This window comes from Puma concolor, chromosome E1 (genome assembly GCF_028749965.1).
Source record: "Puma concolor isolate L17-30 chromosome E1, mPumCon1.1.hap2, whole genome shotgun sequence".
NCBI classification, from domain to species: domain Eukaryota; kingdom Metazoa; phylum Chordata; class Mammalia; order Carnivora; family Felidae; genus Puma; species Puma concolor.
In genome coordinates, this window is record NC_141680.1 from 43,732,787 (window position 1) to 43,757,937 (window position 25,151).

Below are 25,151 nucleotides of genomic sequence, written 5' to 3' on the forward strand. Positions count from 1 at the left end.
GCCTTTGTTTTCACATTTAATCAAAGGAAAAGAAAGAAAACTAGTCAGAGCAAAAGCTCAAGAATTGACTGAGGGAGGAGAGAAGAGGGGACAGGGCCACCAGGCTGGCACTGAGTGTGGACAGTGGGGGGCAGAGTCCTCATTATCCTGAGGTGCCTCAAATACAAGCGTCTGGGGCGAGGTGGCGGGGGAGGGGGGAGATGTAACATGGTGGGCACACACCTGTTCCAACCCAGCCCTGGGCCGGGGGGGGGGGGGGGGGGAGGGGGGTTGGGCAGGGGAGGTAGGATGAAGTTCAGGGAGGGATGAAGACAGGAGAGGAGGGACCCAGCCCAGCCACCCAGGCATCGCTAGAGGTGGCAGAACAGCATCAACACAGGAGATCTGCCCTAAAAGGCCTGGTGCCAATGCTCCAGCAAGGTGCCCAGCCCCCTATGCCAACCTCCCTCCACCCCCGTCGGAGGATGGTCTCTCCATCAGGGCACTTTGGAGGTTAACCAAGGGCAGGGGGTTTGCACCAGCAGATCCTCGGGTGCCTCTACTCCCAAGTCCTCCAAGGGAGGCAGGAACTGGCAAAGGATACCGCTGATTGCCTCGGGTGTTTGCCTCCCACTCCTGGTCCCCTTGGGCTGTGGGTAAGGGTGATGCAAGGAAGAGCTGACTTGAGGATGAAAAGAACACTGGCCAAAGGGAAAAGGGGAGTGTAAAGGCGACTGCATAGTGGAGGCAGAGCTACACAAACGAGATGGGAGCAGGCTTGACCTTTACCTCTCATTTGCATACCCTCTGCGAATGCAAATGGGATCCCTACTATAATAAATATATTTCTAACTTTGTAATAAATATTCTGTCTCTTCTCCCTCCCCTTCCCTACGAAATGGGCACACAGTGGTTCAGGGGCCAGCTTGGGCTGAACCTGCAGCGAAGACGGATTAGACACTCAGCAGAACAGGGAAGTCACGGGGGGTGGGGGGGCGGTGGGGGCGATGGGGTGGTCCCGGCAAGGACAGGCTGACCCCAGGCAGGATCACAAAGAAGGACAAGGGACAGATGCCTGGGGAAGTCTAGGACGGCATTATTTTCTTAAAAGGGATTCTCCTATTTTACACAATTGCCTTCCCCAAGGACTCCGGGGTGTCTTTTAGGATAAGGGAACAGCAGGAGAGGTGGAGGAAGACATCTGGGGAGGGCCAAGGCTCTGCAATCTGGGTAAGAGTCTCATAAGAAATGGGGGCTGATGGGGAACCCCCAAAAAGTGACCTCCAAAGCAAAACCACCCTTTGCTTCTTTTCTCCAAAAAACCAACACTGATACACACACACCAATGGCACACACACAGACCGGGTGCCACAGCATGAGGAACAGAAGCTGCGCTGAAACCGTGTGGATAGCGCCCCTTGGAGTTGCTCGACAAGAAGCTGGCTAGAGCACAAATGTCCTCCGCCCGAGCCCAGGCCCCATGGCCTGCTCACAAGGTCCCCTCTGTGCCCCATCCCCAGCGCCACCCCCCAGCAGATCTGATGCAAGTGGGCCACCTGGACCCCCCCAGAGAGACCACAATGGACAATGGTCACAAACAGGGAGCCCAGATATGCCCCACCGTGGGTCACGATCAGTAGGAGCAGGCTCCCTGTCACTTGGCTCAGCCTTCAGCCCACCCCTACCCCTGTTGAGCCCACCCACCCCTGCTGGCCTTGCCCTGCGGGGGAGCAGAGCTGACCTGTCAGGGGCACGTTGGAGAAGTCTGTGGAGAGACTTCGGCAGTGAAAAGCTGTGGATGAGGGAAGGACAGGGCGGGGTCCGCTTGTGGGACTCCGCCCCTTTCCACGGGAGCTGGGACGACCCTGCTCCCCCCGCCGTGGGAGCTGGTTCAAGCTCGGGTTCCTCCAGCCTTCAGGACGGCACCAGGCTGCCACCACCGCCCAGGACTGCCTGGCTGCTGGGACCTGCACTCCCCGGTCTGGAAACAGCCCAAGGCCCACTCCTAGGCCACAGGTGTGAGAGGTGGGAGGAGCCCAGGAATTGGGTGGGTGTGGCTAGCCCAAGGAGAAAAGGTAACTGCAGAGAGGTGCCCTGGGGGCAGTATACCTACTGACCACAGGGTCCCAAAGTAGCTTTTCTCTTCTCTGGACTGAGCACTATGGAGGTGACTCTGACACTCCTGGGCACAGCCTGGCCCTCAGAGAGGGACATCTGGTGGCCAGTGGGCATGGGGAGTGGGCAGCACCTGGGCACAGAGGTACCCCATGAACACCCCATCTCCTTGGCAGTGCATGCCTCTGTGCTGAAGCCAGATTAGGGCCCCCTAGGAGCCATCACCCAGGGAGAGCCAGACCACCAGGGATGAGAGCTAAGGATCATGGCTGGGGGTCATGGCTGGGGAAGGGGATGGGTCGCACCCCAGAGGGGCGAGGTCCACATGAACAGGCTCAGTACACCCAGCTGACAGGCACCCACTGGGGCTCTGTCCGCAGCTTCTCCATGGCAGCCTGGAGCTCACGAAAGGTCCTCTCCAGGTTGGTGTTGACCAGGCTGAGGTCGAAGTAGTGCCCGTAGCCTCTCTGGATGCGGCTGCTCTCTTCCACTGTCCTCCTCAGGTCTGCCTCCTGCTGGCACAAGGGGACCTCGCGGCCATCAGTGTCCCCCAGTCACCCCCATCATCACGGGGAATCTACAGCATCCCCCATCTATCCCCCTGCCCAGAGCCCAGCCATATCAGGTACAGACTCCCTGGCTAGGGAGGCAGGAGCCATCGCACGTCTCCGGGCGGCTCTCCTGCAACCAGGGACAGACAGATGGGTGAAAAGAAGGAAGGAAGGAAGGAAGGAAATAACCTTTAGTCAGTGCCGAGCATGGCACTAACTGCTTTGCAACCCACGTGATCTTCGCGATTGCTCTGCTAGGCAAGACTAATGATTCCCCATTTCCAGCAGAGAAAATTGAGGTTCAAAGAGGTCACCCAGCCAGCCAGTGGCTGCAGAGGGTCTGTCTGACCCCAAGGTCAGTGCTCCCTCCAGTGTGACCAGGCGCCTGAGATGCACCTCCCAAGCACGCCCCCACTAAGGCAATCCACGGATGCCCCAGGCCACCGCTACCCCACACCTAATCAAAGCTGGCCAGCTGGCTGAGCAGGGGTAGGAAGGACACTTTGAATGCTGACTTAAATGAGCAGAGGTGGAAGCTCTAGGGCTGGCCCAGCTTTGTCCCAGTGGCCCCAGTTGGCTATGTTTGTGGCCAGGGGACTTAAGAGGGGAGCCCAGCCCAGACAGCCTCTGACCAGGGGCCTGAGGACTGCAGTACCAGGCATGGCCAGCAGATGGACCCCTGAGCTCAGAGTTCTGCAAACCCTACATCCGGAGGAGGCGGCTCCAAGGGGTACCTGGGGGGGAGGTAGGCGCCCTGATGTCCTGTAACCAGTGACTTGAAGCTTCTCCTCCCAGCCTCCCCCCTGATGCTAACTCATCCCTCCAGCCATCCTTCCAGGCTCCAGCCCCCTCCTTCCCTTCAGCTTTTCCCTCCAGCTGTAAATGCCTGGCCCACTTCTGCCCAGAGATCGCCCACCGGCCCTCCGGGCTCCCTTAAGCACTCTGTCCCCCCACAGTGGACGGAGTGGCAGGCCTTTCAAAACCTCCTGCACCCCAGGCTAGCTGTATCCCTGACTCTATGAGACTCTGGGCACTTTACTTCCTTGCTCAGATCTCCGTTTCCAAACCGATAAAGTGGGAGTCAGGAGTCCAACCTCACCGATACCTTGGGTGGTGCCCTCTCTCCCTTCCCCAATGCCACCTTCTTCTCCTCATCAGCTCCAGCCTACCTTCTCCCCGGGCAGCCATCAGACCCCTCCCACCGCACCTCAGAGTCCTCACCGTAAGCTGCTTGGTGGACAGCCCACTCTCCAATGCAGCCCGGTTCATGGCCCGGAGGGTCTCGTAGTCAGGGGCCTCGATGAACACCACATAAGGGACAAACTCAGCTGTTCTCAGCACTTTCACTGCCTGCGGGAGCCGAAGAAGGGGATGGGGGAGTATATCGCCACGGACATCCTGGAAGGGGGAGGAGGGATAGCTGGGGGCTACCTGGGAGGGTGGGGAAATGGAACCTGGGGACGAATGGGAGAGGAACAGCTGGCAGGTGGCCGGGGACTGGGAAACTGGAAGAGGCTAGAGAAGGAGGGGGCCTGGGAGGGCGAGAAAGAGATTCCAGGTGGGTTGGGTCCCTAGCAGTAGTTGGGGGATATATGAGGGTGCTTGGGAGACCAGTGCCTGGAAGCATATGGGGAGTGCTGGGGGTGGGCCAGCAGAGTACCCAGCGGGGATCTCAGACCGGCTGGGACTTTACCTGGGGGTTGACATCCAGCACGCACACTTTGCCGGCGGCGACCACGCCCCGGATGGAGTCGATGCGCGTGCCATACAGGTTGCCCTCGTACTCGCCATGTTCCAGGTAGCGCCCAGCGCGGATGTCCGCCTCCATCTCCCCACGGGACACAAAGCTGTAGCCCTGACCTTCCCGTTCGGAGTCCTTGGGCCGCCGGGACGTGTCTGGGGGGAAGGAGGGGCTGAGTGAGCACAAGCAGGCTGTACCATCTCAGACGCGCACGGTCGTGCAGCCTGGGAGGGGCGGCCTCCTTCCGCCTTCAAAACGCTGCCGCCTCCCCCACACCCGCACCCTCACCCTCACCCCTGCCACACACGCATTCGAGACTCCCACATTGACAGGACCTTCAGAGTTCACTGTGCCAACCTAGTGCTCACAGATGGGGGGCTGAGGCCCAGAGGGGGCGATGTGCACCCCAAAGCCACACGCCAAGGTCAAGGAGATCTGGGGCCAGCACTCAGGTTCCCGCCTCCAGGAACCCGGGGCTCTCACCACCCCAGCTGGTTCTGTCACCAAGAAGCCCCGTCTTCCACAAGGCCACACGCAGCCCTGTTTCACAGGGGTTCCCAGCAGGGCTTCTCGTAAGTGAAACTTGAGAGGAGGAAAGGCGAGGCCTTCCCGCAGCCCACCCAGGCCACCCAGGTTCAAAGGACAGCTTCCCCACCCCTCTCCAGCCTGCAGTTCCCCCTACCACCTACAGAGGGCGCACTCCCCCCCACGCCTCACTCAAAAGTACCCCTTGACTTGGGAGTCCATGCAGATGCCTGCTCAGTGGACCCAGCCCCAGCCCCTGCTCCCAGTCCCCTGCCCACCAAGGCCCGGCTCCCACTCACAGGGCACGGTGGTGCCATAGCGATCTGGATCCCACATGATGAGTTTGTTCTTCAGGCTGCGCCGGCCCACACCCTGGGCTCCGATGAGCACCAGGGTTTTCCGGCGGAAGGGGGGCATGCGGGCCACCTCCTCATAAATGAGCAGCTCATGCCGGTCAAACTCTGAACACAGGAGATGGCGCCCATCAGGCTAAGCGGGAGGCGTGGGTGGGGCCGGACCTCAGGGAGGCCAAGGATAAGAAGGCTGCTGCGGTGGGTGGGGGGAGGGTAGCAGAGAGAGACTGGGCAGTTCTGGGGATGGGACTGGCAGCATCAGCACCAACAAGTCACTGGCGGGGGCGGGAGGGCGCATGCCATATCAGAGGAGGACAGGGAAGGGGGCCCCCAACACCCACCTGCATTCTTCGTAGTCAAATACATCATTCGCTTCTTTTTCTTTCCTGAAAGGCTGCCACATAGGGTCCCTGGCCACAGGGAGATGGGCGAGTGAGGCCAGGCAGGTTTGTGTCACATCCCAGATTAGGGGTCATGAGGCGGGGGGGGGGAGGGGGGACCCTCATACCTGAGGTGGGTGTCAGCTCCAGATCCCGTTTGACAAAGGCTTTCCGCTTCTCCTCCAGCAGCTGGCTGGGGATGAGCCCAGCGCTGCCCCCTTCGACATGGCATGCCTGAAAACGGACAAGGGAGAAAGATCTGCCTGAGTGAGAAGACACCTCCCTGGGCGCTCACCTCCCCCACACACCACGCCTGGAGAGACAGACACCGAGGGCTCACCTGCCACCAGTTAGCATCGTCCTGGTTTACAATCTGCAGTAAGTCCCCAGCACTGAAGCGCAGGCCGGCTTCCTTGCAGGGGATAAGGCTGTCTCTTGCAGGGTCATAGTCGAAGTGGCATTTCACAAATACCTGGATGGGGGATCAGAGAAGGGTCAAGGGAGGAAGGTAAGGCTGGAGGTCAGAACCCTTCTCAGACCAGCCCCCTACCCCACTTCCCCCTCTGAGGGTGGGGGGACCGTCACAGGGTCCACTGTCTTCCCCAGGCCCTCACAAAGGTGAAAGAGGCTAAGGCGTGGCCCCCCTAGTAGGGGCATGGTGCCCCCAGGCCCCCCTGGTAGCGGCCTCCCTTTGCATCTAGAACAAAAGGACTCAGACTGATGGGGCCTGTGGTCAGGCCTGGGGCCTGAGGCGGCCACCTGCTGAGGAGGAGGCAGATCACTGGGTAAGGGACACAATCCTGGCTCTGGATCCCTCAGTCCACCCACAGCCGCCTCTTGGAACAGGGGGCTCTGGCAGATGGCTACAGAGCCAGTAGGAGAAAGTGGACAGAACGGCCAGACCCCCACCTTCCACCAACCAGGAGGCAGCTGTACAGGGCACCTGGCAACTCAGCATCGCGCATGCGCGCACACGGTACACATAGGCCCGGGGCTGCATCGATACAGGTTGCCTACGCGGGTACAAACGCGCGCACGTCCCTTGCACATGCGTACGAGTGCCCAAGACTCAGGCCAATGCACGTGTATGTGGGCCTGTGACCCTGGCGGCTGGGAGTCCTGGTTGCCCCTTGGGCCTTGGTCTGGGTGGGGAGGTAGGTGGAGGGACCCACCTGGCGGGGCAGATGGGGCTCCTGGTAGCTGGGCAGGATCTTGAGGATGACGCTGCCGCTGGCACTACGCAAGAGTTCCTGCAGCGCGCGGGGGTCGCTGCCCACTGGCTGCCCGTTCACCTCCTTGATGATGTCGCCCACGTGCAGCAGGCCTTGCTGAGCCACCATGCCGCCGTGCAGAATGCGCGCGATCACCAACTCGCCGCCCTCCACACGGAACGTCACTCCCTGGGGGGTGGAGGGCGGGTGTGACAAGGCCCCAGCTGCTCCAAGGCAGAATCTTCAAGTGGGTTTCCTAACGGCCCCTCCATTCCCACCCTCACCCCTTCCACCCCGGACTCACAGAGTCCCCCTCTTCCATTTTTCTGCCCCAATCCTTCACTTACAGGGCCGCTCATGGAGGGAAGGGGGGCAGAGTGGGGAGGGTCCTGGCAAGCGGACGTGTGCAGCTCAGGTGCACGGTGTCTGCGGTCTCCTGGGGCTGCACGGGCCTGGCCCGGGGGCAAAGCTGGAACCATCTTCCCCTTCAGCCCTCTCCGGGCCAGATCCGGCCTCCACTGCTTACTCTCCACCCCGCCCCCCTCCGGATCCCATCCCCAGCCCTGCCCCGTGGCCTCACCAGATGCTCTCCAGCGGTCTTGCGGATGCCCACCATGCGGACCGCGTCGGGAGGCACCGGCTGGTTGCTGAAGGTGGGGTCCAGGCCAGGGCTGGGCGGGGGAGTCTCATAGGTCTTCGAGGCCACAGAGTCGTGTGTCTCCAGGAGGGACTGGGGAGGTGGTGAAAACAGGAGGGACCGTGGGACAGTGCCCCGTGGCTCTAACTCCCCGCCAGCCCCTCTCCCAGGAGCCGCCCCAGCCACCACCCCAACTCCCCGCCCCCCGACCCTCCGGGCTGGAACCTGGAAGTGAGGCTCTTGGAGGATGCGGGCCAGCTCCGCGGCTGTGCTGCTCTGCTCTGCCAGCTGCGCCAGATCCCGAAGGATCTCCTGCACCAGCTCCAGGTTGTTGTCCCGCACGGCCTCCAGCTTGGTCTCCTCCAGCCGCTCGTGGGCCTGGTGGGTGAGGGCGGGGCAGGTAACACCTGAGGCTCCCCAAGAACCCTGAGCTACCAAACACTGCCCGGCCCCCCAGCGCAAATCCTGACTTCAGACCCCGCCCTTGGCACCGCTTCTGACATCAGCTTCAGACCCTCACTCACCCAGCAGCGAGCACGCTCCCACCTGCGCAGGCACACCTTGCCTTCTCCTTTCACCCCCAAAATGGTGATTAGGACCCAATTTAGGGAAGGGAGAGTACAAAGGATAAACCTTCATCCTGTTGCCACAGAGGGCCATGAAACTTATCACGCTGTCTCCAGCCCCCCCGGGACCCTATAAGCATGTGAGTTCAAGGACAACTTATTCCACCCAACATCATGGTCTTGGACATCCTGTAGCCCAGGATGAAGAAGCCGGGGAGGTGGAGTAACTTGCTCAAGGTCACAGGGACCCAAACTTGGGTCTCCAGGCCTTCAGCCTAGTGCTCCCAGTGAGGGAGGGGACGAGAAACCGGTGCAGTTGACCTTGAACGACACGAGGGTTTGCCACACCAACGCCGGCACAGTCAAAAATCCACATATAACTTTTTACTCCACAAAGACTTAATTACTGATAGGCTACTGGTGACTGGAAGCCTTATGGGTAGCAAAGAGTTGGTTGGGGTGCCTGAGTGGCTCAGTCGGTTGAGTGCCCAACTCTTGATTTCAGCTCAGATCGTGACCTCAAGGTCGTGGGATTGAGCCCCTATGTCAGGCTCCGCACTGGGTGTGGGCCTTCTTGGGATTCTCTCTCTCCCTCTCCCTCTGCCCCTTCCCTTCTCACATGAGTGTTCCCCCCGTCTCTCTCTCTCTCAAAAAAAAACAAAAACAAAAACAAAGAGTTGGTTAACACATATTTTCTACGTTATATTATTATATACTGTACAATAAAGTAAGCTAGGGAAAAGAAAATGTTAAGAGAGTCACAAGGAAGAGAAAACATTTACAGTGCTGTGCTTTATTTATTGAGAAAAGTCCACAGACGAGTGAACTCGCACAGCTCAAACCCATGTTGCTCAAGGGTCAAATGCACATGGCGCCAGGAGAGGACCTTGCACCTGCTTGTTGATTTATGGACTCTGGGCTCCATGTGCTCTGAAAAGGGGGAAGGAAGGTTTTACCAGTGACCAGTCCAGCAAGGAGAGTTATGTTAGTTGGGTCAGGAAGTAAGGAGTCTTATTTCAGGGATATAAATGAAGACTTTTTTCTCTCTGAACCATTTGAAAAATAGACCTAAGTCACTTCACCCCAGACTACTTCAGCGTACATCACCTAAGAACAAGTAGGAGGCCAGCTACATAAACTATAATACCACCACCACTTGGAAGAAGTTCAACGTTGACACATTGATGTAATATCTAATAGACAGTCTCTATTTAAATACTGGTTAGTGTCCCCAAAGTATCCCTTATAGTTTTGGGGGGTTGGTTTTTTTTTTTTTTAATTTTTTTTCAACGTTTATTTATTTTTGGGACAGAGAGAGACAGAGCATGAACGGGGGAGGGGCAGAGAGAGAGGGACACACAGAATCAGAAACAGGCTCCAGGCTCCGAGCCATCAGGCCAGAGCCATCAGCCCAGAGCCTGACGCAGGGCTCGAACTCACAGACCGCGAGATCGTGACCTGGCCGAAGTCAGACGCTTAACCGACTGCGCCACCAGGCGCCCCTGTTTTTGTTTTTTTCTGATCAACAATCTCATCAAGGACCATGTGTTACATTTGGTTACACAAAGGCCACATCTTTTTATTCCCCTTTAGACCAGATCCCGGTAACTTCTGGTCTTTCGGGACATTTTTAAGTTCAGGCAAGTAGTTTGTAAAATGCCCCACAACTGGATTTCTCTGATTGTTTTGCCATGATTAGACTCAGGTTAATCATTTTTGGCCAGAGTTCTACATAAGCAATCTTGTGTCTTTCCCACATCTTGAGACTGTGACTATTCTGTTCCCCAACAATCTTTCATTGATGTATTTAGCATTCATTTATGACCCCTGCCTAAATCAGTTCTTAAGTTGGGGGTTGCAAAATAGTGATTTTCTAACTCCGTTATTCCTTCTACATTTATTAGCTGGCATTCTCCTGTAAGAAAGAGCTAGTCCTTTTTCCCTCCCACCCCACCTCCCTCTCACCTAAACTCCCCTCTCTGTATCACTATGGATTCTTTTTTATTCTGCTTTATACTCCACCACCATCGCTATCTTCGTGGTCTCAATTTATCCCAAATTTTGTTCATTGGGAGCTCCAAACACACCCGTGTCCTTTGGACACGGTTCCCATCAGTCCTCGAGCACCTTCTTCCCTCTGCCACAGGCTCATCTCGTACTTTCCCTACCCCACGTCTGGGCTCAGCAATTTTTCCAAGGAACTTGGATTCCTTTTGGCAGGGAATGGTACTTAGAAACCAAGATCTGGGGTACTCAGTGCTCATTGCTTCTGGCATGTCACCTCTTTAGTGACCATTAGTTGACCGTGATAGTTCCAATTAAAATCTAACGCTGCAAAATTTTCCTCCTCTGCTCCCATTCCGTATTTGTACCCCCCTTCTCCCTCAGTGAGAACTTATTTCCCCAAAATATGAATATATCTGCTTATCTGTTCCATCCTTCAAAATTCAAAAGGATTTCAAAATTGCTAAACTACTGTGACCACCTATCACAAACTTAAGTAAAAGTCAAGATTTATCTGCAGTCCCTTTTGTCCTCAGAATAGTCTAAAAGCACTTACAGCATTAGGGAGATGCTCTGTATCTGTGCTGTCCAACATGGCAGCCATATGTGGCCATCAAGCAACGGGACTAGTATGACTGAAAAACTGAATTTTTAATTCTACATCAGCAGTGCAGTTTATTTAAGTGTTTTCATTTTAATTTAAGCATTTAAATAAATACTCACATGTGGCTAGTGGCTACTGTATCAAATAGTACAGCCTTAGACTGTATCTCACTTAGGGTATACAGTCAGAATACTGTGAGCAAAAGTACTGGAACTAATTCCCTTTTCTGTATAGTTATGCTAACGATTTACTATGTGGACAGATTCACTTATCTGCACTTGATCTCAGAGTTTGCTTTTTTCATTCTTTTCAATTCATTTGTATTTTTTGAATATTTACAACACTTACATGGTTCAAATTTTAAATCTAGGGGCACCTGGGTGGCTCATCCGTTGAGCATCCAACTCTTGATTTTGGTTCAGGTCATGATCTCATGGTCCTGGGATGGAACCCCACATCAGGCTCCATGCTAAGTGTGGAGCCTGCTCGGGATTCTCTCTCTCTCTCTCTCTCTCTTTCTCTCTCCCAAAAAGATAATTTAAATCTATATAAAAAGTAAACCTAGGGACACCTGGGTGACTCGGTTGGTTGAGTGTCCAACTTCAGCTTAGGTCATGGTCAGGGTTCGTGAGTTCGAGCCCTGCATCGGCCTCCCTGCTCTCAGCACAGGGCCTGCTTTGGATCCTCTGTCCTCCTCTCTCTCTGCCCCTCCCTTATTTGCACTCTCTCTCTCTCAAAAAGAGATTTTAGGGGCATCTGGGTGGCTCAGTTGGTTAAGCGTACGACTTCAGCTCAGGTCATGATCTCCTGGTTCACAGGTTCGATCGAGCCCCTTCTTTCTTTTCACAACAGTAAGTAAATATTTATCTTTCTTTTTTACATACAACGTAGAACACTATACACACACACTCTTTGCTTCCTTTTTGTTTGATTGTTTGTTTTTTAATTGGCTTGGTTTGCTGTTTGGCTTTTTACTGAACAGTATGCCCTGGAAATCACTCTATGCTGCTACGTGGAGATCTTCCTTTATTATTATTATATCTTTTTTTAATTACTGCGTTTGAGTCACTGCGCGACCGGAGTACCATAATTCATCCGACCATTCTCAGGGGTATTTAGGTTGTTTCTAATCTCTTACTATTGCAAACAAAGCTAGAGTGAATAACCTGGCATAGCTGTTGTCTATTGGTAGAGAAGCCTTCCATGTCAATTCCTGGATCAAGCAGTAGATACACTGTGGTTTTGTTAGATATTGACAACCCCCCTCTCCATGGGGCTCGGGCCGCTTTGTCCTCTCACCAGCTTTGGATGAGAGACTTCCCTGAAGCCTTGCCACCGGAGCGTGTGATCAGACCTTTGCGTGTCTGCCAATCACGTGGATGAGAAACAATTTCTCAGTAGGTCTTGATTTGCATTTTGCTTCTGGAGTGAAGCTGAGCATCTCCTCATATGTTTAAAGGCCATCTCTTCATCTTTCTCTGCAAATTGCCTGTTCACGTCTTCTGCCAATTTTTCTATCAGGTCTTGGTTTTTTTTCTTTGTCCCATTTTTCAAATGTGCTCTGTGTTGGAAAGATAAGCCCTTTATCTGTGCTATCTCTTGCAAATATTTTCCCCCAGTTTGTCATTGTCTTTTGATGCTGCTTACGGTTTTCTGTCAATGCAAAGTTTATTAATACACGCATCTGATTTTTAAAGCATAGTTTAAAAGGGGGGCTTTCCCAACACACAGATCCATGTTTTCATCTAGGATATGTATGGTTTATTTTTCACATTTACATCTCTGATCTGCTTTGAGTTTATTCTGGTGTACGGTGTAAGTACGGATCTGCTTTGATATCTTTCCAAAGGACAATCCAGGTATCCCAATGCCATTTATTAAAAATCTATAGGAAATTTTGTTTAATTTTCTATGTGTGACAATGGTAGTGTGAATATATTTTTAAGAATCTTTATCTTTTAGCTATATATGCTGAACTACAGATAAAATTATGTCTGAGATTTGCTTCAAAATAATTCAGGAGAGGGGCGCCTGGGTGGCTCAGTCGGTTAAGCGGCCGACTTCAGCTCAGGTCACGATCTCGCGGTCCATGAGTTCGAGCCCCGCGGCGGGCTCTGGGCTGATGGCTCAGAGCCTGGAGCCTGCTTCCGATTCTGTGTCTCCCTCTCTCTCTGCCCCTCCCCCGTTCATGCTCTGTCTCTCTCTGTCTCAAAAATAAATTAAAAAAAAACGTTAAAAAAAAAATAATTCAGGAGAGAGGGATGTAGGTGGAGGTATGGATAAAGCAAGATTATTCATGGGTTGTTACATGTCAATGTGCAGCAATGAATGATGCAGGTTCAGGAGACATATTTTTCAAGCCCAAGAGAAGAGATTTTAATAACACCTCATAGGGATACCCTGAGGATTCGGGGAGATGCACACAGGGCCTGGCACACAGTAGGTGCTCAGTAAAGGCTGGCTCTTTCTATCTTCTCTTCCCCAAACAGGCCAGGGGAACGGCATCGGCAGGGGGAGGCACGTTAGCCCCACAGTCACTTAAACCAGCCTCTGGCAGGTAAGAAGCATTTCAGACAGACGCCCACAGCCTGGCAGGGCAGAATGTTCCTGCGTGGGAGAAGCAGACAATTGAAGGGGCAAAGGAGTAGCACTCAGAAACCACTTATGCCTTGGGGCACCCAGGTGTCCTAGTCAGTTAAGCTATGGACTCTGGATTTCAGCCTCAAGTCATAATCTCACGGTCATGAGTTCAAGCCCCCACGTGGGGCTCCTCACTGAGCATGAAGGCTGCTTGGGATTCTCTCCCTCCCTCCCTCTGCCTTCCCTACCTCCCTGTGCATTCTCTCTCCCTTCCCCCCCAAAAAATAAATAAACATTAAAAAAAAAAAAGAAAGAAAACAGTTATGCCTTGATGTTCCTTGATGTTCCCCAGGCGCTAACTGAGGCATGTCTCTGAAGGTTCCACCAAAACATATGTGCTCTTGTCATTTAGCTCAGCACAGCACGCCAAGCTTTCCGGGCCCTGTTACCAGCGACTAGAACAATGCCTGGAGTTCAGAGCCCAGGAACTGTATTTCAAGAATGAACAGTGGCACTGGGGCATGGAACCATCTCACAATGGCCACTTTAGCCGGTCTGTCTCTTCAGCTTAGCAGGGGAGAACAAATTTCCCCAGGAGCCCTCACTAACTGAGCCAGAAGCCAGGGCCCCTCCCAAGCTGCCTACCTCCCATCCCTCCCTTAATGACACCTCCCTGCAGGCTGGTCCATTCATCCTCCTGTGGCTGCCCCGGGCGTCTCACCCACTGATATAAAAGCACAGCTCTCCAAGCTGGACCTTCACGGCCCAGCTTGGGCTGGGTTGAATCCAACCCAGAATTGGATTCATCCTATCCTTGCTCTGTGATACGTTCTCGTCATTGGTTTGGTTTGTGCATGGCTCCCTTTCAGTTTGGTCGGCATTGAGTTAGACATTTTTATAGTAATATAACAAGGATCGAAGAACCCACCATTCAAACCATAAATGAGGATCTTGACAATATCCTACATCTAACCACATGGCCCAGCCACCCATCCACTCCCAGAAACCGCCATCTTGATTCCCTGTCATCATCCTGCCCCGGCTTCCATTTACCGTTTCATTGTCTCTATGCATTATACATATTTCTAGAATTGATATCATTTTTAATTATTCTTACCTTTTTTAAAAAAGGGCGAATTATGCTATATATAATGCCTGGGGGCCTGATTCTTTTCACTTAACATTAAGTGAAAAATTATTTTACCTACTATTTTTTTACCCACTATTATCTTGCTAAAATTTACTCTCACTTTCCATATTAAGATAACATTTTACTTTGTTTCACTTCTTATTTTTCACTTAACATTATTCCTCTATGATTCATTCTTTGTTCCCCCCCATATCACAGTTGTTCATTTTAACCATATTATATTCCATTGTGTGAATATGCCACATTTGATTCATGCCCTCTCCTTGGGAAGCACCTGGGTCATTTCAGGATTTGGGCATCGTGAACAGCACTGCTATGAACATTCCAGTCTGTATCTCCTGGTGCACATGCAAGAGTTTCTCCCAGAAACAAAATTGCTGGGCCATGGGGTATACGTACGTTCAATGGTAAAGCAGCACATTTACAAAATATCTCATTTAAATGTCATACCAGATGGGTGCACCTGGGTGGCTCAGTTGGTTAAGCGACTGACTTCGGCCCAGGTCATGATCTCACGGTTCGTGGGTTCAAACCCTGCGTCAGGGCTCTGTGCTGACAGCTCAGAGCCTGGAGCCTGCTTCAGATTCTGTGTCTCCCTCTCTCTCTCTCTGCCCCTAGCCCACTCATGCTCTGTCTCTCTCTCTCTCTCTCTCTCAAAAATAAATAAAATTAAAAAAATAAATAAATGTCATAATGACCCTGTGAGATTAGTAGTCCCAAGGCCATTATTTGAGACTTGAGTGGGTGAAACGAATTCCTTCAGAGCCCAGAACTCATCTGTGTACATCAGGGACTCCAGTCAGTTTCCTGGGCTCCTCCACGGCTGTGGTCCCACCATCTGGGCACCTGTTTTGAGAATGCATGCAGTTGAGAGGCACTAGGCCCCACTACCAGGAAAGTTTTGAGTTTATGTGGTAACCATTTGTTGAATTCTGCTCTGACAATCATCTTCGGCACAGCAGGGGCTCAAGCTTATTACAGACCAGAAGCCTGGGCCAAGTATACAGTTAGCTAACGGTGCAGCTGGTACTTGAACCCTGATCTGTCAGCTGCTGGTCCGGAAGCAGACTGCAAAAGCAGAAACGTCACACAGCCATTTCTCTGTGAGTTTTTCCCCCTCTGCCCTCACACTCCGACATCTCTGATTGTGGCAAGAGACAGGGAATTCTCATTTGACGCCTATGCTCATAATTAAACAGCTCAAAAACTGAAAGAAGTCCCAGAGGGTGGTGTGCCAGAAGGTAAAGTCGCTCTTCAATCGTGATTTGATGATGTGATTTGCTTTGGTCGGGGGACATTAGCAAATATGATGCAAAAAGAGGCTTCGAGGCTTGTCCTCCCTTGCTGCTGAGACCGCCATGTGAAGAAACCTGGGCTCTCTCCTAGAGGGTGAGGGACCACACCATCCTAGACACTGCAGCCTTCTCAGCTGAGACACCAGATGTGTGAATGAAAACATCCTAGACCACCCTGCTGAGCAGCCCAGACCAGAAAAACCACCCAAACCATCCAAAAAATCATGAGAAATGAATCATGGTTGTTTAAAGCCACAATTTGTGGGATAGTTTGTTACACAGCAGAAACCGACTGATACACTGAGCTCCCCACCACCGTAGCTTCCACTTGTCATGTCCCTTGGTCAGAGTCTCTATTTCATTGACACCCCCCCCCCCCGACTCCTTCATTCTTCTAGGACTCTCTCACCCCAGCCTTATTACAGGAGTGGAGTCTCCCAGTGAACTCTAGTCAATGGACAAGACTGCATTGTAACAACTCTTTATGGTTTGAAATGCACTTCTACATCCATGACTTTCCCCATCCCTACTACAACTCTGAAAGAGAGACATCATTATCCCCACTTTTCCAAAGAAATAACTAAAGCTCAGAGAGGTTGTCAGACATACTAAAATCACACAGCCAACCAAGGACTCTTCTGACTCCAAACCCCATGTTCTGTCTACCTTGTCTCATGTGGATTAGATCACAGGCCCCCCAGCTGGCAGATGTCTCCACTGGTAACAGTTTGCCAGAATTTCTGAATGTCAGCTGACTTGGATTCCTCACCTTCGACTTGCCTGTTGTTGGAACACCTGCTAGGGATCCAAGTCGGCCCTCCCCTATGTCACCCGCCTGCTAAGGCTGCCACCTGTTGTCTGCAGCCAAGCCCCTGGATTTATGACCTGTCGGCCAGATTTGATTTCCCTCCAGAGACTTTACTCTCTGGGTTCGTCCCCTCAGGCCCCGCCCCTCCGTCCCAGATCTACTCAGCCCAGCCCCTCCCAGGCTGTCTGCCACATCCCCAGAGGGGACAGGCAAGCCCCACCCCATAGGGGAAGGGGCGGGGGCTTAATAGCTACCACACGAAGTTCCAGCTTGTTTATGGGCCACTTTGCCAAGAGAACCAAGTTTTTACAACTGGCTCTTTGATCCGAGCCCTTTTGTCTGGTAAGTTGGAAATGTATCTCTGTATGCAAGGCCATTAAAATTGTGAGAAGGGGGGCGCCTGGGTGGCGCAGTCGGTTAAGCGTCCGACTTCAGCCAGGTCACGATCTCGCGGTCCGTGAGTTCGAGCCCCGCGTCGGGCTCTGGGCTGATGGCTCAGAGCCTGGAGCCTGTTTCCGATTCTGTGTCTCCCTCTCTCTCTGCCCCTCGCCCGTTCATGCTCTGTCTCTCTCTGTCCCAAAAATAAATAAAAAACGTTGAAAAAAAATTAAAAAAAAAAAAAATAAAATTGTGAGAAGGAATAAGAAATAGGTCCTGTTGTCCAAAGCAGGTCATGGGGTCAAGCCCAGACTGAAGAATGGAGAAACTCTGCCACTCGATGAGACAAGTGACAAAGTTCCATTGCAAAGGGTCACACAGGGATGGGAAGGATTCTTACTGAGCTCAGACAGGCCTTTATGGAGATGCACTTCTTGTCTGTCTCACAGCTCAGTGGAGAGAAGTCACAGGGTCCTCTTGGCCTGTCAGCCTCGTACTGGGGGGTCTCAGAGTTGAAGAAAGGTCCACCTTATTCTCTGTTGTGCTTTATGCATCTGGAACCATCCTGGGAATCTCTTGGGAGGAAATTCTGACCAGCTTATCCCCCAAAAACAAGTCTGGAGAAGGGAGTTTATGTTTCCAGTCTGATACGGTTCGTCGGTAACTTCTCAGGTAGGCTGTACCGTGACACCCCAGGGCGACAGACTTGGACTCCATCTGGAGAACAAACTATCTGACCGCTCACTCCCATAGCCCTAGCACTGTGCCTGGTACTCAGTAAGCACGCAATGGATATTCGCTGTATCAGTGATGGCTGACCGGGTGAGTGATGGGAAATCATACAGCCAGCCGTCTGTATGGCCGTCTGGATCGTCTGGAGGGCCGTCTCGTGGATCAGACAAAGACACCGAAGAAGGACGTTAGCAAGGGCAATCATGCTTCAGAGGGACCTTCTAACCCCGAGATTCTGCTATCCTAAAAGCTCTCGATTTCATTGGCTGTCTCACTGTAGAAGCAACAGCTAACGTGACCCAGAGGGGACAACGGTCTAAAAAATCCAACTCTGAAATTGGCTTTGGCAGGTTACAGGTGTTGAGGGTCAAAATGTGCATATTCAGCAATGCCACTGCCAAGTGTCCACCCTAGAGAGACTCACACATGTGCAGAAGCAGCTGAACGTGAGGACACGCACCGCAGCGCTGTCCTTAGTAGAAGAAAGTCAACAACATCACACCTTTTCTCAGTAGAACCAATAAATAAATACACCAGGCTCTATCTCATAAACTGGAATACCACACAACAGAGAGGGAGACACAGAATCTGAAGGAGGATCCAGGCTCTCAGCTGTCTGCACAGAGCCCACACGGCAGCGCTTGAACTCACGAGCTGTGAGATCATGACCTGAGCCGAGATCAAGAGTCGGACACTTAACCGACTGAGCCACCCAGGGGCCCCTACAACAACATCTTATTTCTTGGAAAGAAACAACAAGCACTAAAGAAAACAGGGCCAGCACTCACGACCTGGAGATAGGTACTTACACAGCTGTTGGGTTTAACTCCTACACCCTTTGTATTCATTCATTCAGCAAATATTTAGTGACCACCTACTGTATGCTAAGGGCTGTTCTGGGCTCTGGGGATGCAAACAGAAGGACACTCCTGCCCTCCGGGACCTCACATTCTCTTTGTTGCAAACATGCGTGATGCCTTGTTTTTATTTTTTTCAATGCTCATTTATTTGTTTATTTATTTAATTGGGGGGGGGGGGGAGGGCAGAGAGAGACGGAGAGAATCCCAAGCAGGCTCTGCACTGTCAGCACAGAGCCTGACAAGGGGCTCAATCTCACGAACCATGAGATCATGACCTGAGTCGACATCAAGAGTTGGACGCTTCACTGACTGAGCCACCCAGAAGCCCCTTCCTGTTTTTACTTTTAATACACGAATACAGTCCTTGACCATTGAACGAAAAGTAACCGGCCTTTTCTCCAATTCCCCCCAGTCTGCTCACTTTTCTCCTCCCCAGAACATCCCACTACTGACCATTTCAGCCCTTGCCCCCTCCGTGGTTAGCAACCTCCCCAGGTCTTCATACGGAACGTTCCACATGACCAGGCTCTGTCCCCAGGGCACAGTGTCCCCTGAGTAGCTCTCTCCCTCCAGTGGGGCCTGGTCCCTCCCACACCCCATGCTGGAGCCAGCCACGGCTGTCCTGTGTCAGAGTCCCCATCCCTACCCTGAGGAAAAGCCACCACCTGGCTGTACCGCCCTCTACCGCTGTCTCAACAGCATCATTGCCACACTCCTGGTCACTCCATCGCCATTCCTTGAAACCCTGGGCCTGCCTCGGTCTTCTCCCACCCCAATGCCTGTCGTACCCTAGATTCCCACCCCACCCCCACACAAACCTTTCCTTTCTGAGCCTCTTCAACATCAATGACCTCCCCATCCACTGCAGCCACATCCTAAATTGTCGTGTTACCCCCTAGAGCTGTGCTCCTTGGAAATCTTTCACCTCCCGCCTCCCTCTCTCTAATCTCTGCCTTCTCTTCCAGTTATGCACTCTCTCTCCAAACACTCTATGACCTCAGAGAGCCCCCAGGCCTCCATCTTGTCCCTCCCTCCCCGCTCTCCCAGTCTGGGCCCCAGAAGTGATGCTCTGAGTCCCTCCCTCTCACTGGTCCCCTTCACACTGCCCCCCTGCATCCCAGCCTCCACAGCCCACAAGACCGGGACCAAAGCCACCCCCTTTCCTCCTGGCATCCCGGGACTGAGCCCACCCCCACCCCGAAAGTCCGGCATCTGCCACGGGCAGTCTGGGGCCCTGTCAATCCTGCTCCCTGGCTTTAGTGGGGACCCCTTGCCCTCCCTTCAGCGATTAGTCAAATCTTCATCTCCAAATCCCCCTGCTCCATCCGGATCCCTAATTTCCAGCAGACCACTGCCCCCCGCTTCTCTGAAAACCCTGAGCAATCAGACATGATTCTCTGCAACTCCGCTACCTCTTCCCCAGGAGACGGGGCGCCCTTCTACCCCCCCCCAACACCTCAGCTGAGGGCACCACCAGCCTCTTACTTCCCTTATGCAGAATCCTGGGTGCCTTGCAACCTCCACCCCTCACCTTCCACACCCAAACACCAAACGCTGTCAATTCACTTCCTCAATAATTCTTTCCTCTTTCCCTCCCTCAAGCCCTGTTACTAGAGGTCTAGTTCACAGCCATCTCCAACTCAGGTCTTTCCAGCTCCAGCCTTGACCCTCCAACCATCTTCTACATGGCTGCCAGAGGAGATGCTCCTAAAATGACCATGTGCCATCAAAACGCCCTTGCTTAAAACCCACAAAAGGCCCCATGTCACTCACAGGACATCACAGGACGAGGCCCAAGTCCCCAGCACAGCCCCCGGGGCCTGCCACAACCTGTCAGCATCTCGGCAGCTTACACTCTCTGTCTTGCACCCGAAGCTCAAGCCTCACACCGACACTCACAGTCCCCCGCATACTTCTGGCTTTTTCTCACTTCTGTTTCTGCTCAAGCTCTTCCCTTGTCCCCAGATGCCCTCTCCCTCCTCTTTGTTCTTCCAGACTCAGCTCAAGTGGCCCTTCTTCCAGGAAGCCTTCACTGGCTACATCGGGCCAGGTTAGGCATCTGTCCTTATATTCCCCAAACACCTAGTGCATCTGCCTCTATCACGGCCATTACCAACGCGTTTCATGACTTTCTGTCTTAGTGAGTTTCTCCCCCACCTGATGTGTGGCAGGTGGCTTTAAAAAAGACACCTGCACAAAATGCTCGAAGGCAGGGAGAGACAGGCAGGATGAACTCTGGAGATTCCAATGCACAGACGTGCCCACCCCTCGGCAGACGCACCCTCCACAAGCTGGCGGTCACATCTGCCCACATGGGCCTGTCCACGCTCTCACCAGCCAGGCACAACACAGCCCCCTCACCTGCAGTCATGCAGATCCATCACCTGGGCACCATCATCATGCAGAGCCCCTCCCAGGGTCTTCTAAGTGCCACCTGCCCCATTCCCAGACACCCTGTGGCCAACACCCCACAACCTCCCCAGACACCGTGCTCTTATGCCCACCTCCCTGAAGCACTATACCTTGGCCAGGGATCTTACTATGGGACTTTCCATAATGCCTCGAAGGAAGATCAGGTCCAGCTCCGCGGCCCCCGTGGCATTGGGGAGGGATCCCAGGTTGTCCAGGACTTGCTGCATGGCTGGGAAGAAGGGACGGGCAGTGAGACACAGGTACCAGCTGGGCACAGGAGGCCAAAACACACCACAGCAATCCCACCCTCCTGCTCTGTGCGCCACAGAAGACAGCCCCTCTCCAGCAGCAATTCCCTCAATGCCCAGCACCGACACTCCAGGCCCCTGAATGCCTGGGGAAGGGAGGTGGGGGGACGGGGGCAGTTTGCTTGGCCTGTTCTCTAGGCCCTAGGTAATGCCAGCCGGGGCAGGTGGGAGGCTCCTGGAAGCAGAAAATGGACTCGAGGTGCGAGGGGGGAGAAACGGAAGCGGTTGTCAGGTTCCAGGTTCTGTCCTAAACCAGAGAACCACAGATTCCTCACTCAAGCTCTGGATGGGCTGGTCCCGGGACTCAGCCACCTGCACCTAGAGGGTTCAAGGATAAGACAGACAGTACTTGGGGTGTCCCTGAGCGCAGGCCCAGAGTCAAGCAGGCAGCCATGCAGGCGGCCAGAGCCTCTACAGTACCCAGTACCAACAGTATCACTAATTCAGTGTGATTTTTCAAAAGTCACGGTCCCTCACCGGCCTCGGTCTTTCCCTCCTGTAAAACGGGTGGGTGCAACTGTGTCTACAGGCCCTTCAGTTCTGGCAGAGAGTGATCTATCACCATTGAGAGGTTAACAAAGAACACAGAGAGCCAAAGCTGAGGCCCAGAACATTGGCAGGAGCTGGGGAAACGGGCACCCAAGGGCAGAGGTTAGACCAAATCAGCCCAGGGATCAGCAAACCCGCAGCCTGGCGTGGGACATAACAAGGACGTGAGAACACCTGACACTGGGCCACCACAGTGGCTGCTGAGATCTGAGGTAGGGGCTGTCTTCACCTACCCACAGAGGTGGGAGCTCCTGGCTGTGGCAGGTTCTAGGGGGAGGAAGGGAGAAGCAGAATGTGCCCAGCCGGGGGCAGAGATGGGCAGGGGGTATCATTACTCTGCCACCCAGCCACCCACGCCTGCATCTACGTAACAGCACTCAAGCTATGGAGGAGGGGTGGATACAGTCCCTGCCTCCTCTCACCACTCTTATCAGCGCCCCCTCCTCCAGGCAGGAATGGGGACGAGGAGGAGGGGGCTCTGAACTGGAGAAGCAGTCATGGCTCAACGACCCCCTCTTTCCCTCCTCCCCCCCACCTTCTCCAGAAACAGCATCCAAGCCAGCCCTCTAGACCCCTCCTACTCAGGCCCGGGCTTGGCATTGATCAGAGACCTGCAAGGCCTTTAGTGGCCTCGGAAAGAAGCCAGGGTAGGGACTCTTCCCACTCTGCGAGGGCATCCTAGGATCCACCCTCCCCGGCCATCCTCACGTACAGGCTCACAAGCCTGTCAGCCTTGGAGGACGACAGAGGCAGGGGAGTTAATGCCCTCTGTCCGGGCCAGCTCTCCTGACAGGCTGTGCCCCCAGACCTTTAGGCTCCTGAGAGCCCGCTCCCAGGACACGCTCTCCAGATGCCCAAACCCCTAGGGAGGAGAGTAGATTAAGGGTCCAGCTTTCCCCCCAGCCTCCCGCCCCGCCTTTCCCTACCTTCCCTCTGGAGATCGGCTTCCTCAGAAGAGCCCAGGGATATACCCTCCAAGGAGGCCCCGCTGCCCGGACTGCCCGCCATGGCTACCCCCCACCCCCGGCTCCGGGGCTCCTGGAGTAGCCTCCACGCAGCCGTCGCTGCCTTCCCTGCCCGAGGAGGGCAGCGCTGGAGGAGGCGGGACTCGGGGAGCGCCCTCTGCAGGATCAGCCAATAGCTAGGCTCAGACTCCCTGCCCGCCCTGCTGATTGGCCAAAGCCCGACTGGAGCAGCCGGGCGGGGAGGGGGCGGTGGTAGGGTGCGAGTGGGGCGGAGGGAAAGGGAGTCCTGGTCTTCCTGGTGCCCGATCACCCCCCACCCGTGTTCGCACCAGCGGGGGTGGGGAGGAGGCGGCAGAGAGGAGGTTTGTGGGGCAGGGGGTTCAGCCTGCTGCCCCTTCACAACTGAGGCGGTGCTCAGAGACCCCTCCTCTCACAGTCCAGCTGCAGGAAACCTAAGGCGGGGTGGGGATTTGGCCCCAGCTTGTTCCCGCCCCCCTTTTCTGGAAGTCTCTTCTCCAATCCACCCAGGCCGCTTCCTCCTCTGGCCCTCAGAGGAGGGCCTTCTCCAGACCCTTCTCCAGACCCAGTATGTATGTTCCTTCTCCAGACCCAGTCTCCTTTACGATGACCCCCTCAGGATCAAAGGAAGCCCCCAAGAATGACTCTCAGTACCAGGGGCACTCTCACTGCCAGGGGCAGTGGCAGTGGCAGTGGCATGGGGCAGATACCCCAAACCCCAAATGCCTCCCCCTACCTGCTAGCCTTGGGGGAGTGGAGGGGGGTGCAGAAGAGGTGTGTGTGTGGGGGGGGGGGGAACAGGGAGGAAAAGGAGGGGAAGGGGGCGCTATTACTGCGGGCAGGGGAGGGTGCCTCAAGCCCTTCTGACCCCACACCTCAGCCGCAGCCTCTCCCTCCCCCATCAGGCATTAGCTTCTCCCCTTAGATTAGGGATGATGCCTGGTGGGCAAGTCAGGCGTCTGGGAAGGGAAAAGTGAAGGTGCATTCTCGCAGCAGGGACACAGGTGGGCAGGAGCAAAGGACTTGGCAGTCACCCCAGCCCAGTGCCTCCATTCCTCTGATACCCTGTACCTATGAGGCCACCTCCAGACACTGCTGCTGCCACCAGCCAGCCAGCCAGCCAGCCAGCCATTCCCTGAGGAGTGGCACCAGGTCCTAATGCACCCCTGGTTGCCATGGCAGCAGGAGGGATTACACACCAGGACATTAACCCAGGGATGCAAGAGAGATTTAAAGAGACAGCTCCACCTCAAAACAGCCCACATCCCAGCCTCGATTCAAAGACAAGGGGGAGTCAAGTAAAGAGGGAAGAGAGGGTAGGGCTGCAGGTCTGGAGACTCCAGGGGTAAGTTCTCTAAATACCCAGCCCATGCCATAACCCACATATCTCCCAACCCATCCCCAAGGGGGCCCTCCACTCTACTAGAAGTAGAGTTGGATCTCTCTGCGAGAATCCCACTCCACAATGACAATGGCCATGTTGACCCGTGGGGAAGGGTAGGAAGACATTGTTAGCTTCACCGTGCAGATCCCTAGGCTGGGATCTCTCGGGGAAGGGAGTGAGGAGAGGGAGGGTGACCCTGAACTCAGAGGCAGGGGCACTGCTATCTATCAGGCCTGTAGAAAGTGTAATGGCCACAAATGAGAAGAGGCAGATCCATCATTAGATTTTTGAGGCCAGGGGCCAATCCAGCCCGGGGCAGGCAGAGAGGGCTGCCTGCAGGAAGGACCGAGAGGCTCATGGTCTCAGGGTCTCACATCACCTCTTTACAGAAAAGGAAACTCAGGCTCCAAGAGGTTAAGCAGCCTGCTCCTGTCCTCCTTCCTTTGGATGTGGGAAGGCAGAAGTAGCCTATGGCAGAACACCAGGGGATCAGGGTCCCCAGGAGTCCTCAGAGGAAGCAGACTGTACCCATGCCCCTAGACTCCCCTCCCTGCCTGCCCCCCACTGCATCCCCACCATGCCCCCATCAACTGGCCTGCAACAAAGAAGTCAAATTTCCCTCCCTCTACACCCCTTCCAGGCACTATTAATGGGTTTACTGGGCAGCCCCAGATTGAGAGGCCTTTAATCACAGGCTCAGGGATGGGCTTAATTAACTCCCAAGCAGCTTACAGTGGGGCCCAGGCAGACTGGAGCAGAGGGGGAGCAGGCTGGACAGGAGGTAGGGGCACTGAGCCCTCCAAGGCTGTCAAAGCTGGGGGACGTTAGTACAGTGCCTCTACTACATGGAGAAAAGGCCTTTCTTCTGGGGACAAGGGTGTCACAGTTTAGGGTCTGGCCTACTCACAGCATCCTTCACTTTCCTGGCTCACTTTCTCAGAGGAGAGGGACAGGGGAGTCTTTCTAACCAAATTGGGAGGCCTGGAATGTCTTGCAGAGGCAAGGGAAGGGGCTGCATGGACAGGAGGTCAGATAGAGCAGATTAC

At 54.2% G+C, this 25,151-nt stretch overlaps 1 protein-coding gene across 13 annotated transcripts in view; it reads right to left on the reverse strand.

The window, feature by feature from the left end:
* Positions 1-25,151, reverse strand: part of MPP2 (MAGUK p55 scaffold protein 2) — a 28,817-nt gene continuing 3,666 nt past the window's right edge. For 7 of the 13 annotated variants that reach the window (XM_086687457.1, XM_086687451.1, XM_086687456.1 and 4 more), the window contains 11 exons: positions 20,992-21,110; positions 7,718-7,870; positions 7,436-7,585; positions 6,817-7,044; positions 5,985-6,116; positions 5,773-5,878; positions 5,606-5,674; positions 5,211-5,372; positions 4,339-4,541; positions 3,867-3,995; positions 1-2,609 (listed from right to left, as the gene is read on the reverse strand). In XM_086687457.1, the coding sequence (XP_086543583.1) occupies positions 2,430-2,609; positions 3,867-3,995; positions 4,339-4,541; positions 5,211-5,372; positions 5,606-5,674; positions 5,773-5,878; positions 5,985-6,116; positions 6,817-7,044; positions 7,436-7,585; positions 7,718-7,870; positions 20,992-21,110 (1,631 nt within the window). In that variant the 3' untranslated portion in view covers positions 1-2,429. Of the gene's footprint in view, positions 2,610-3,866; positions 3,996-4,338; positions 4,542-5,210; positions 5,373-5,605; positions 5,675-5,772; positions 5,879-5,984; positions 6,117-6,816; positions 7,045-7,435; positions 7,586-7,717; positions 7,871-20,991; positions 21,111-22,664; positions 22,787-25,151 lie in introns of those variants that run through there. The other 6 variants (XM_086687458.1, XM_086687460.1, XM_086687450.1 and 3 more) reach the window with 5 other exon arrangements.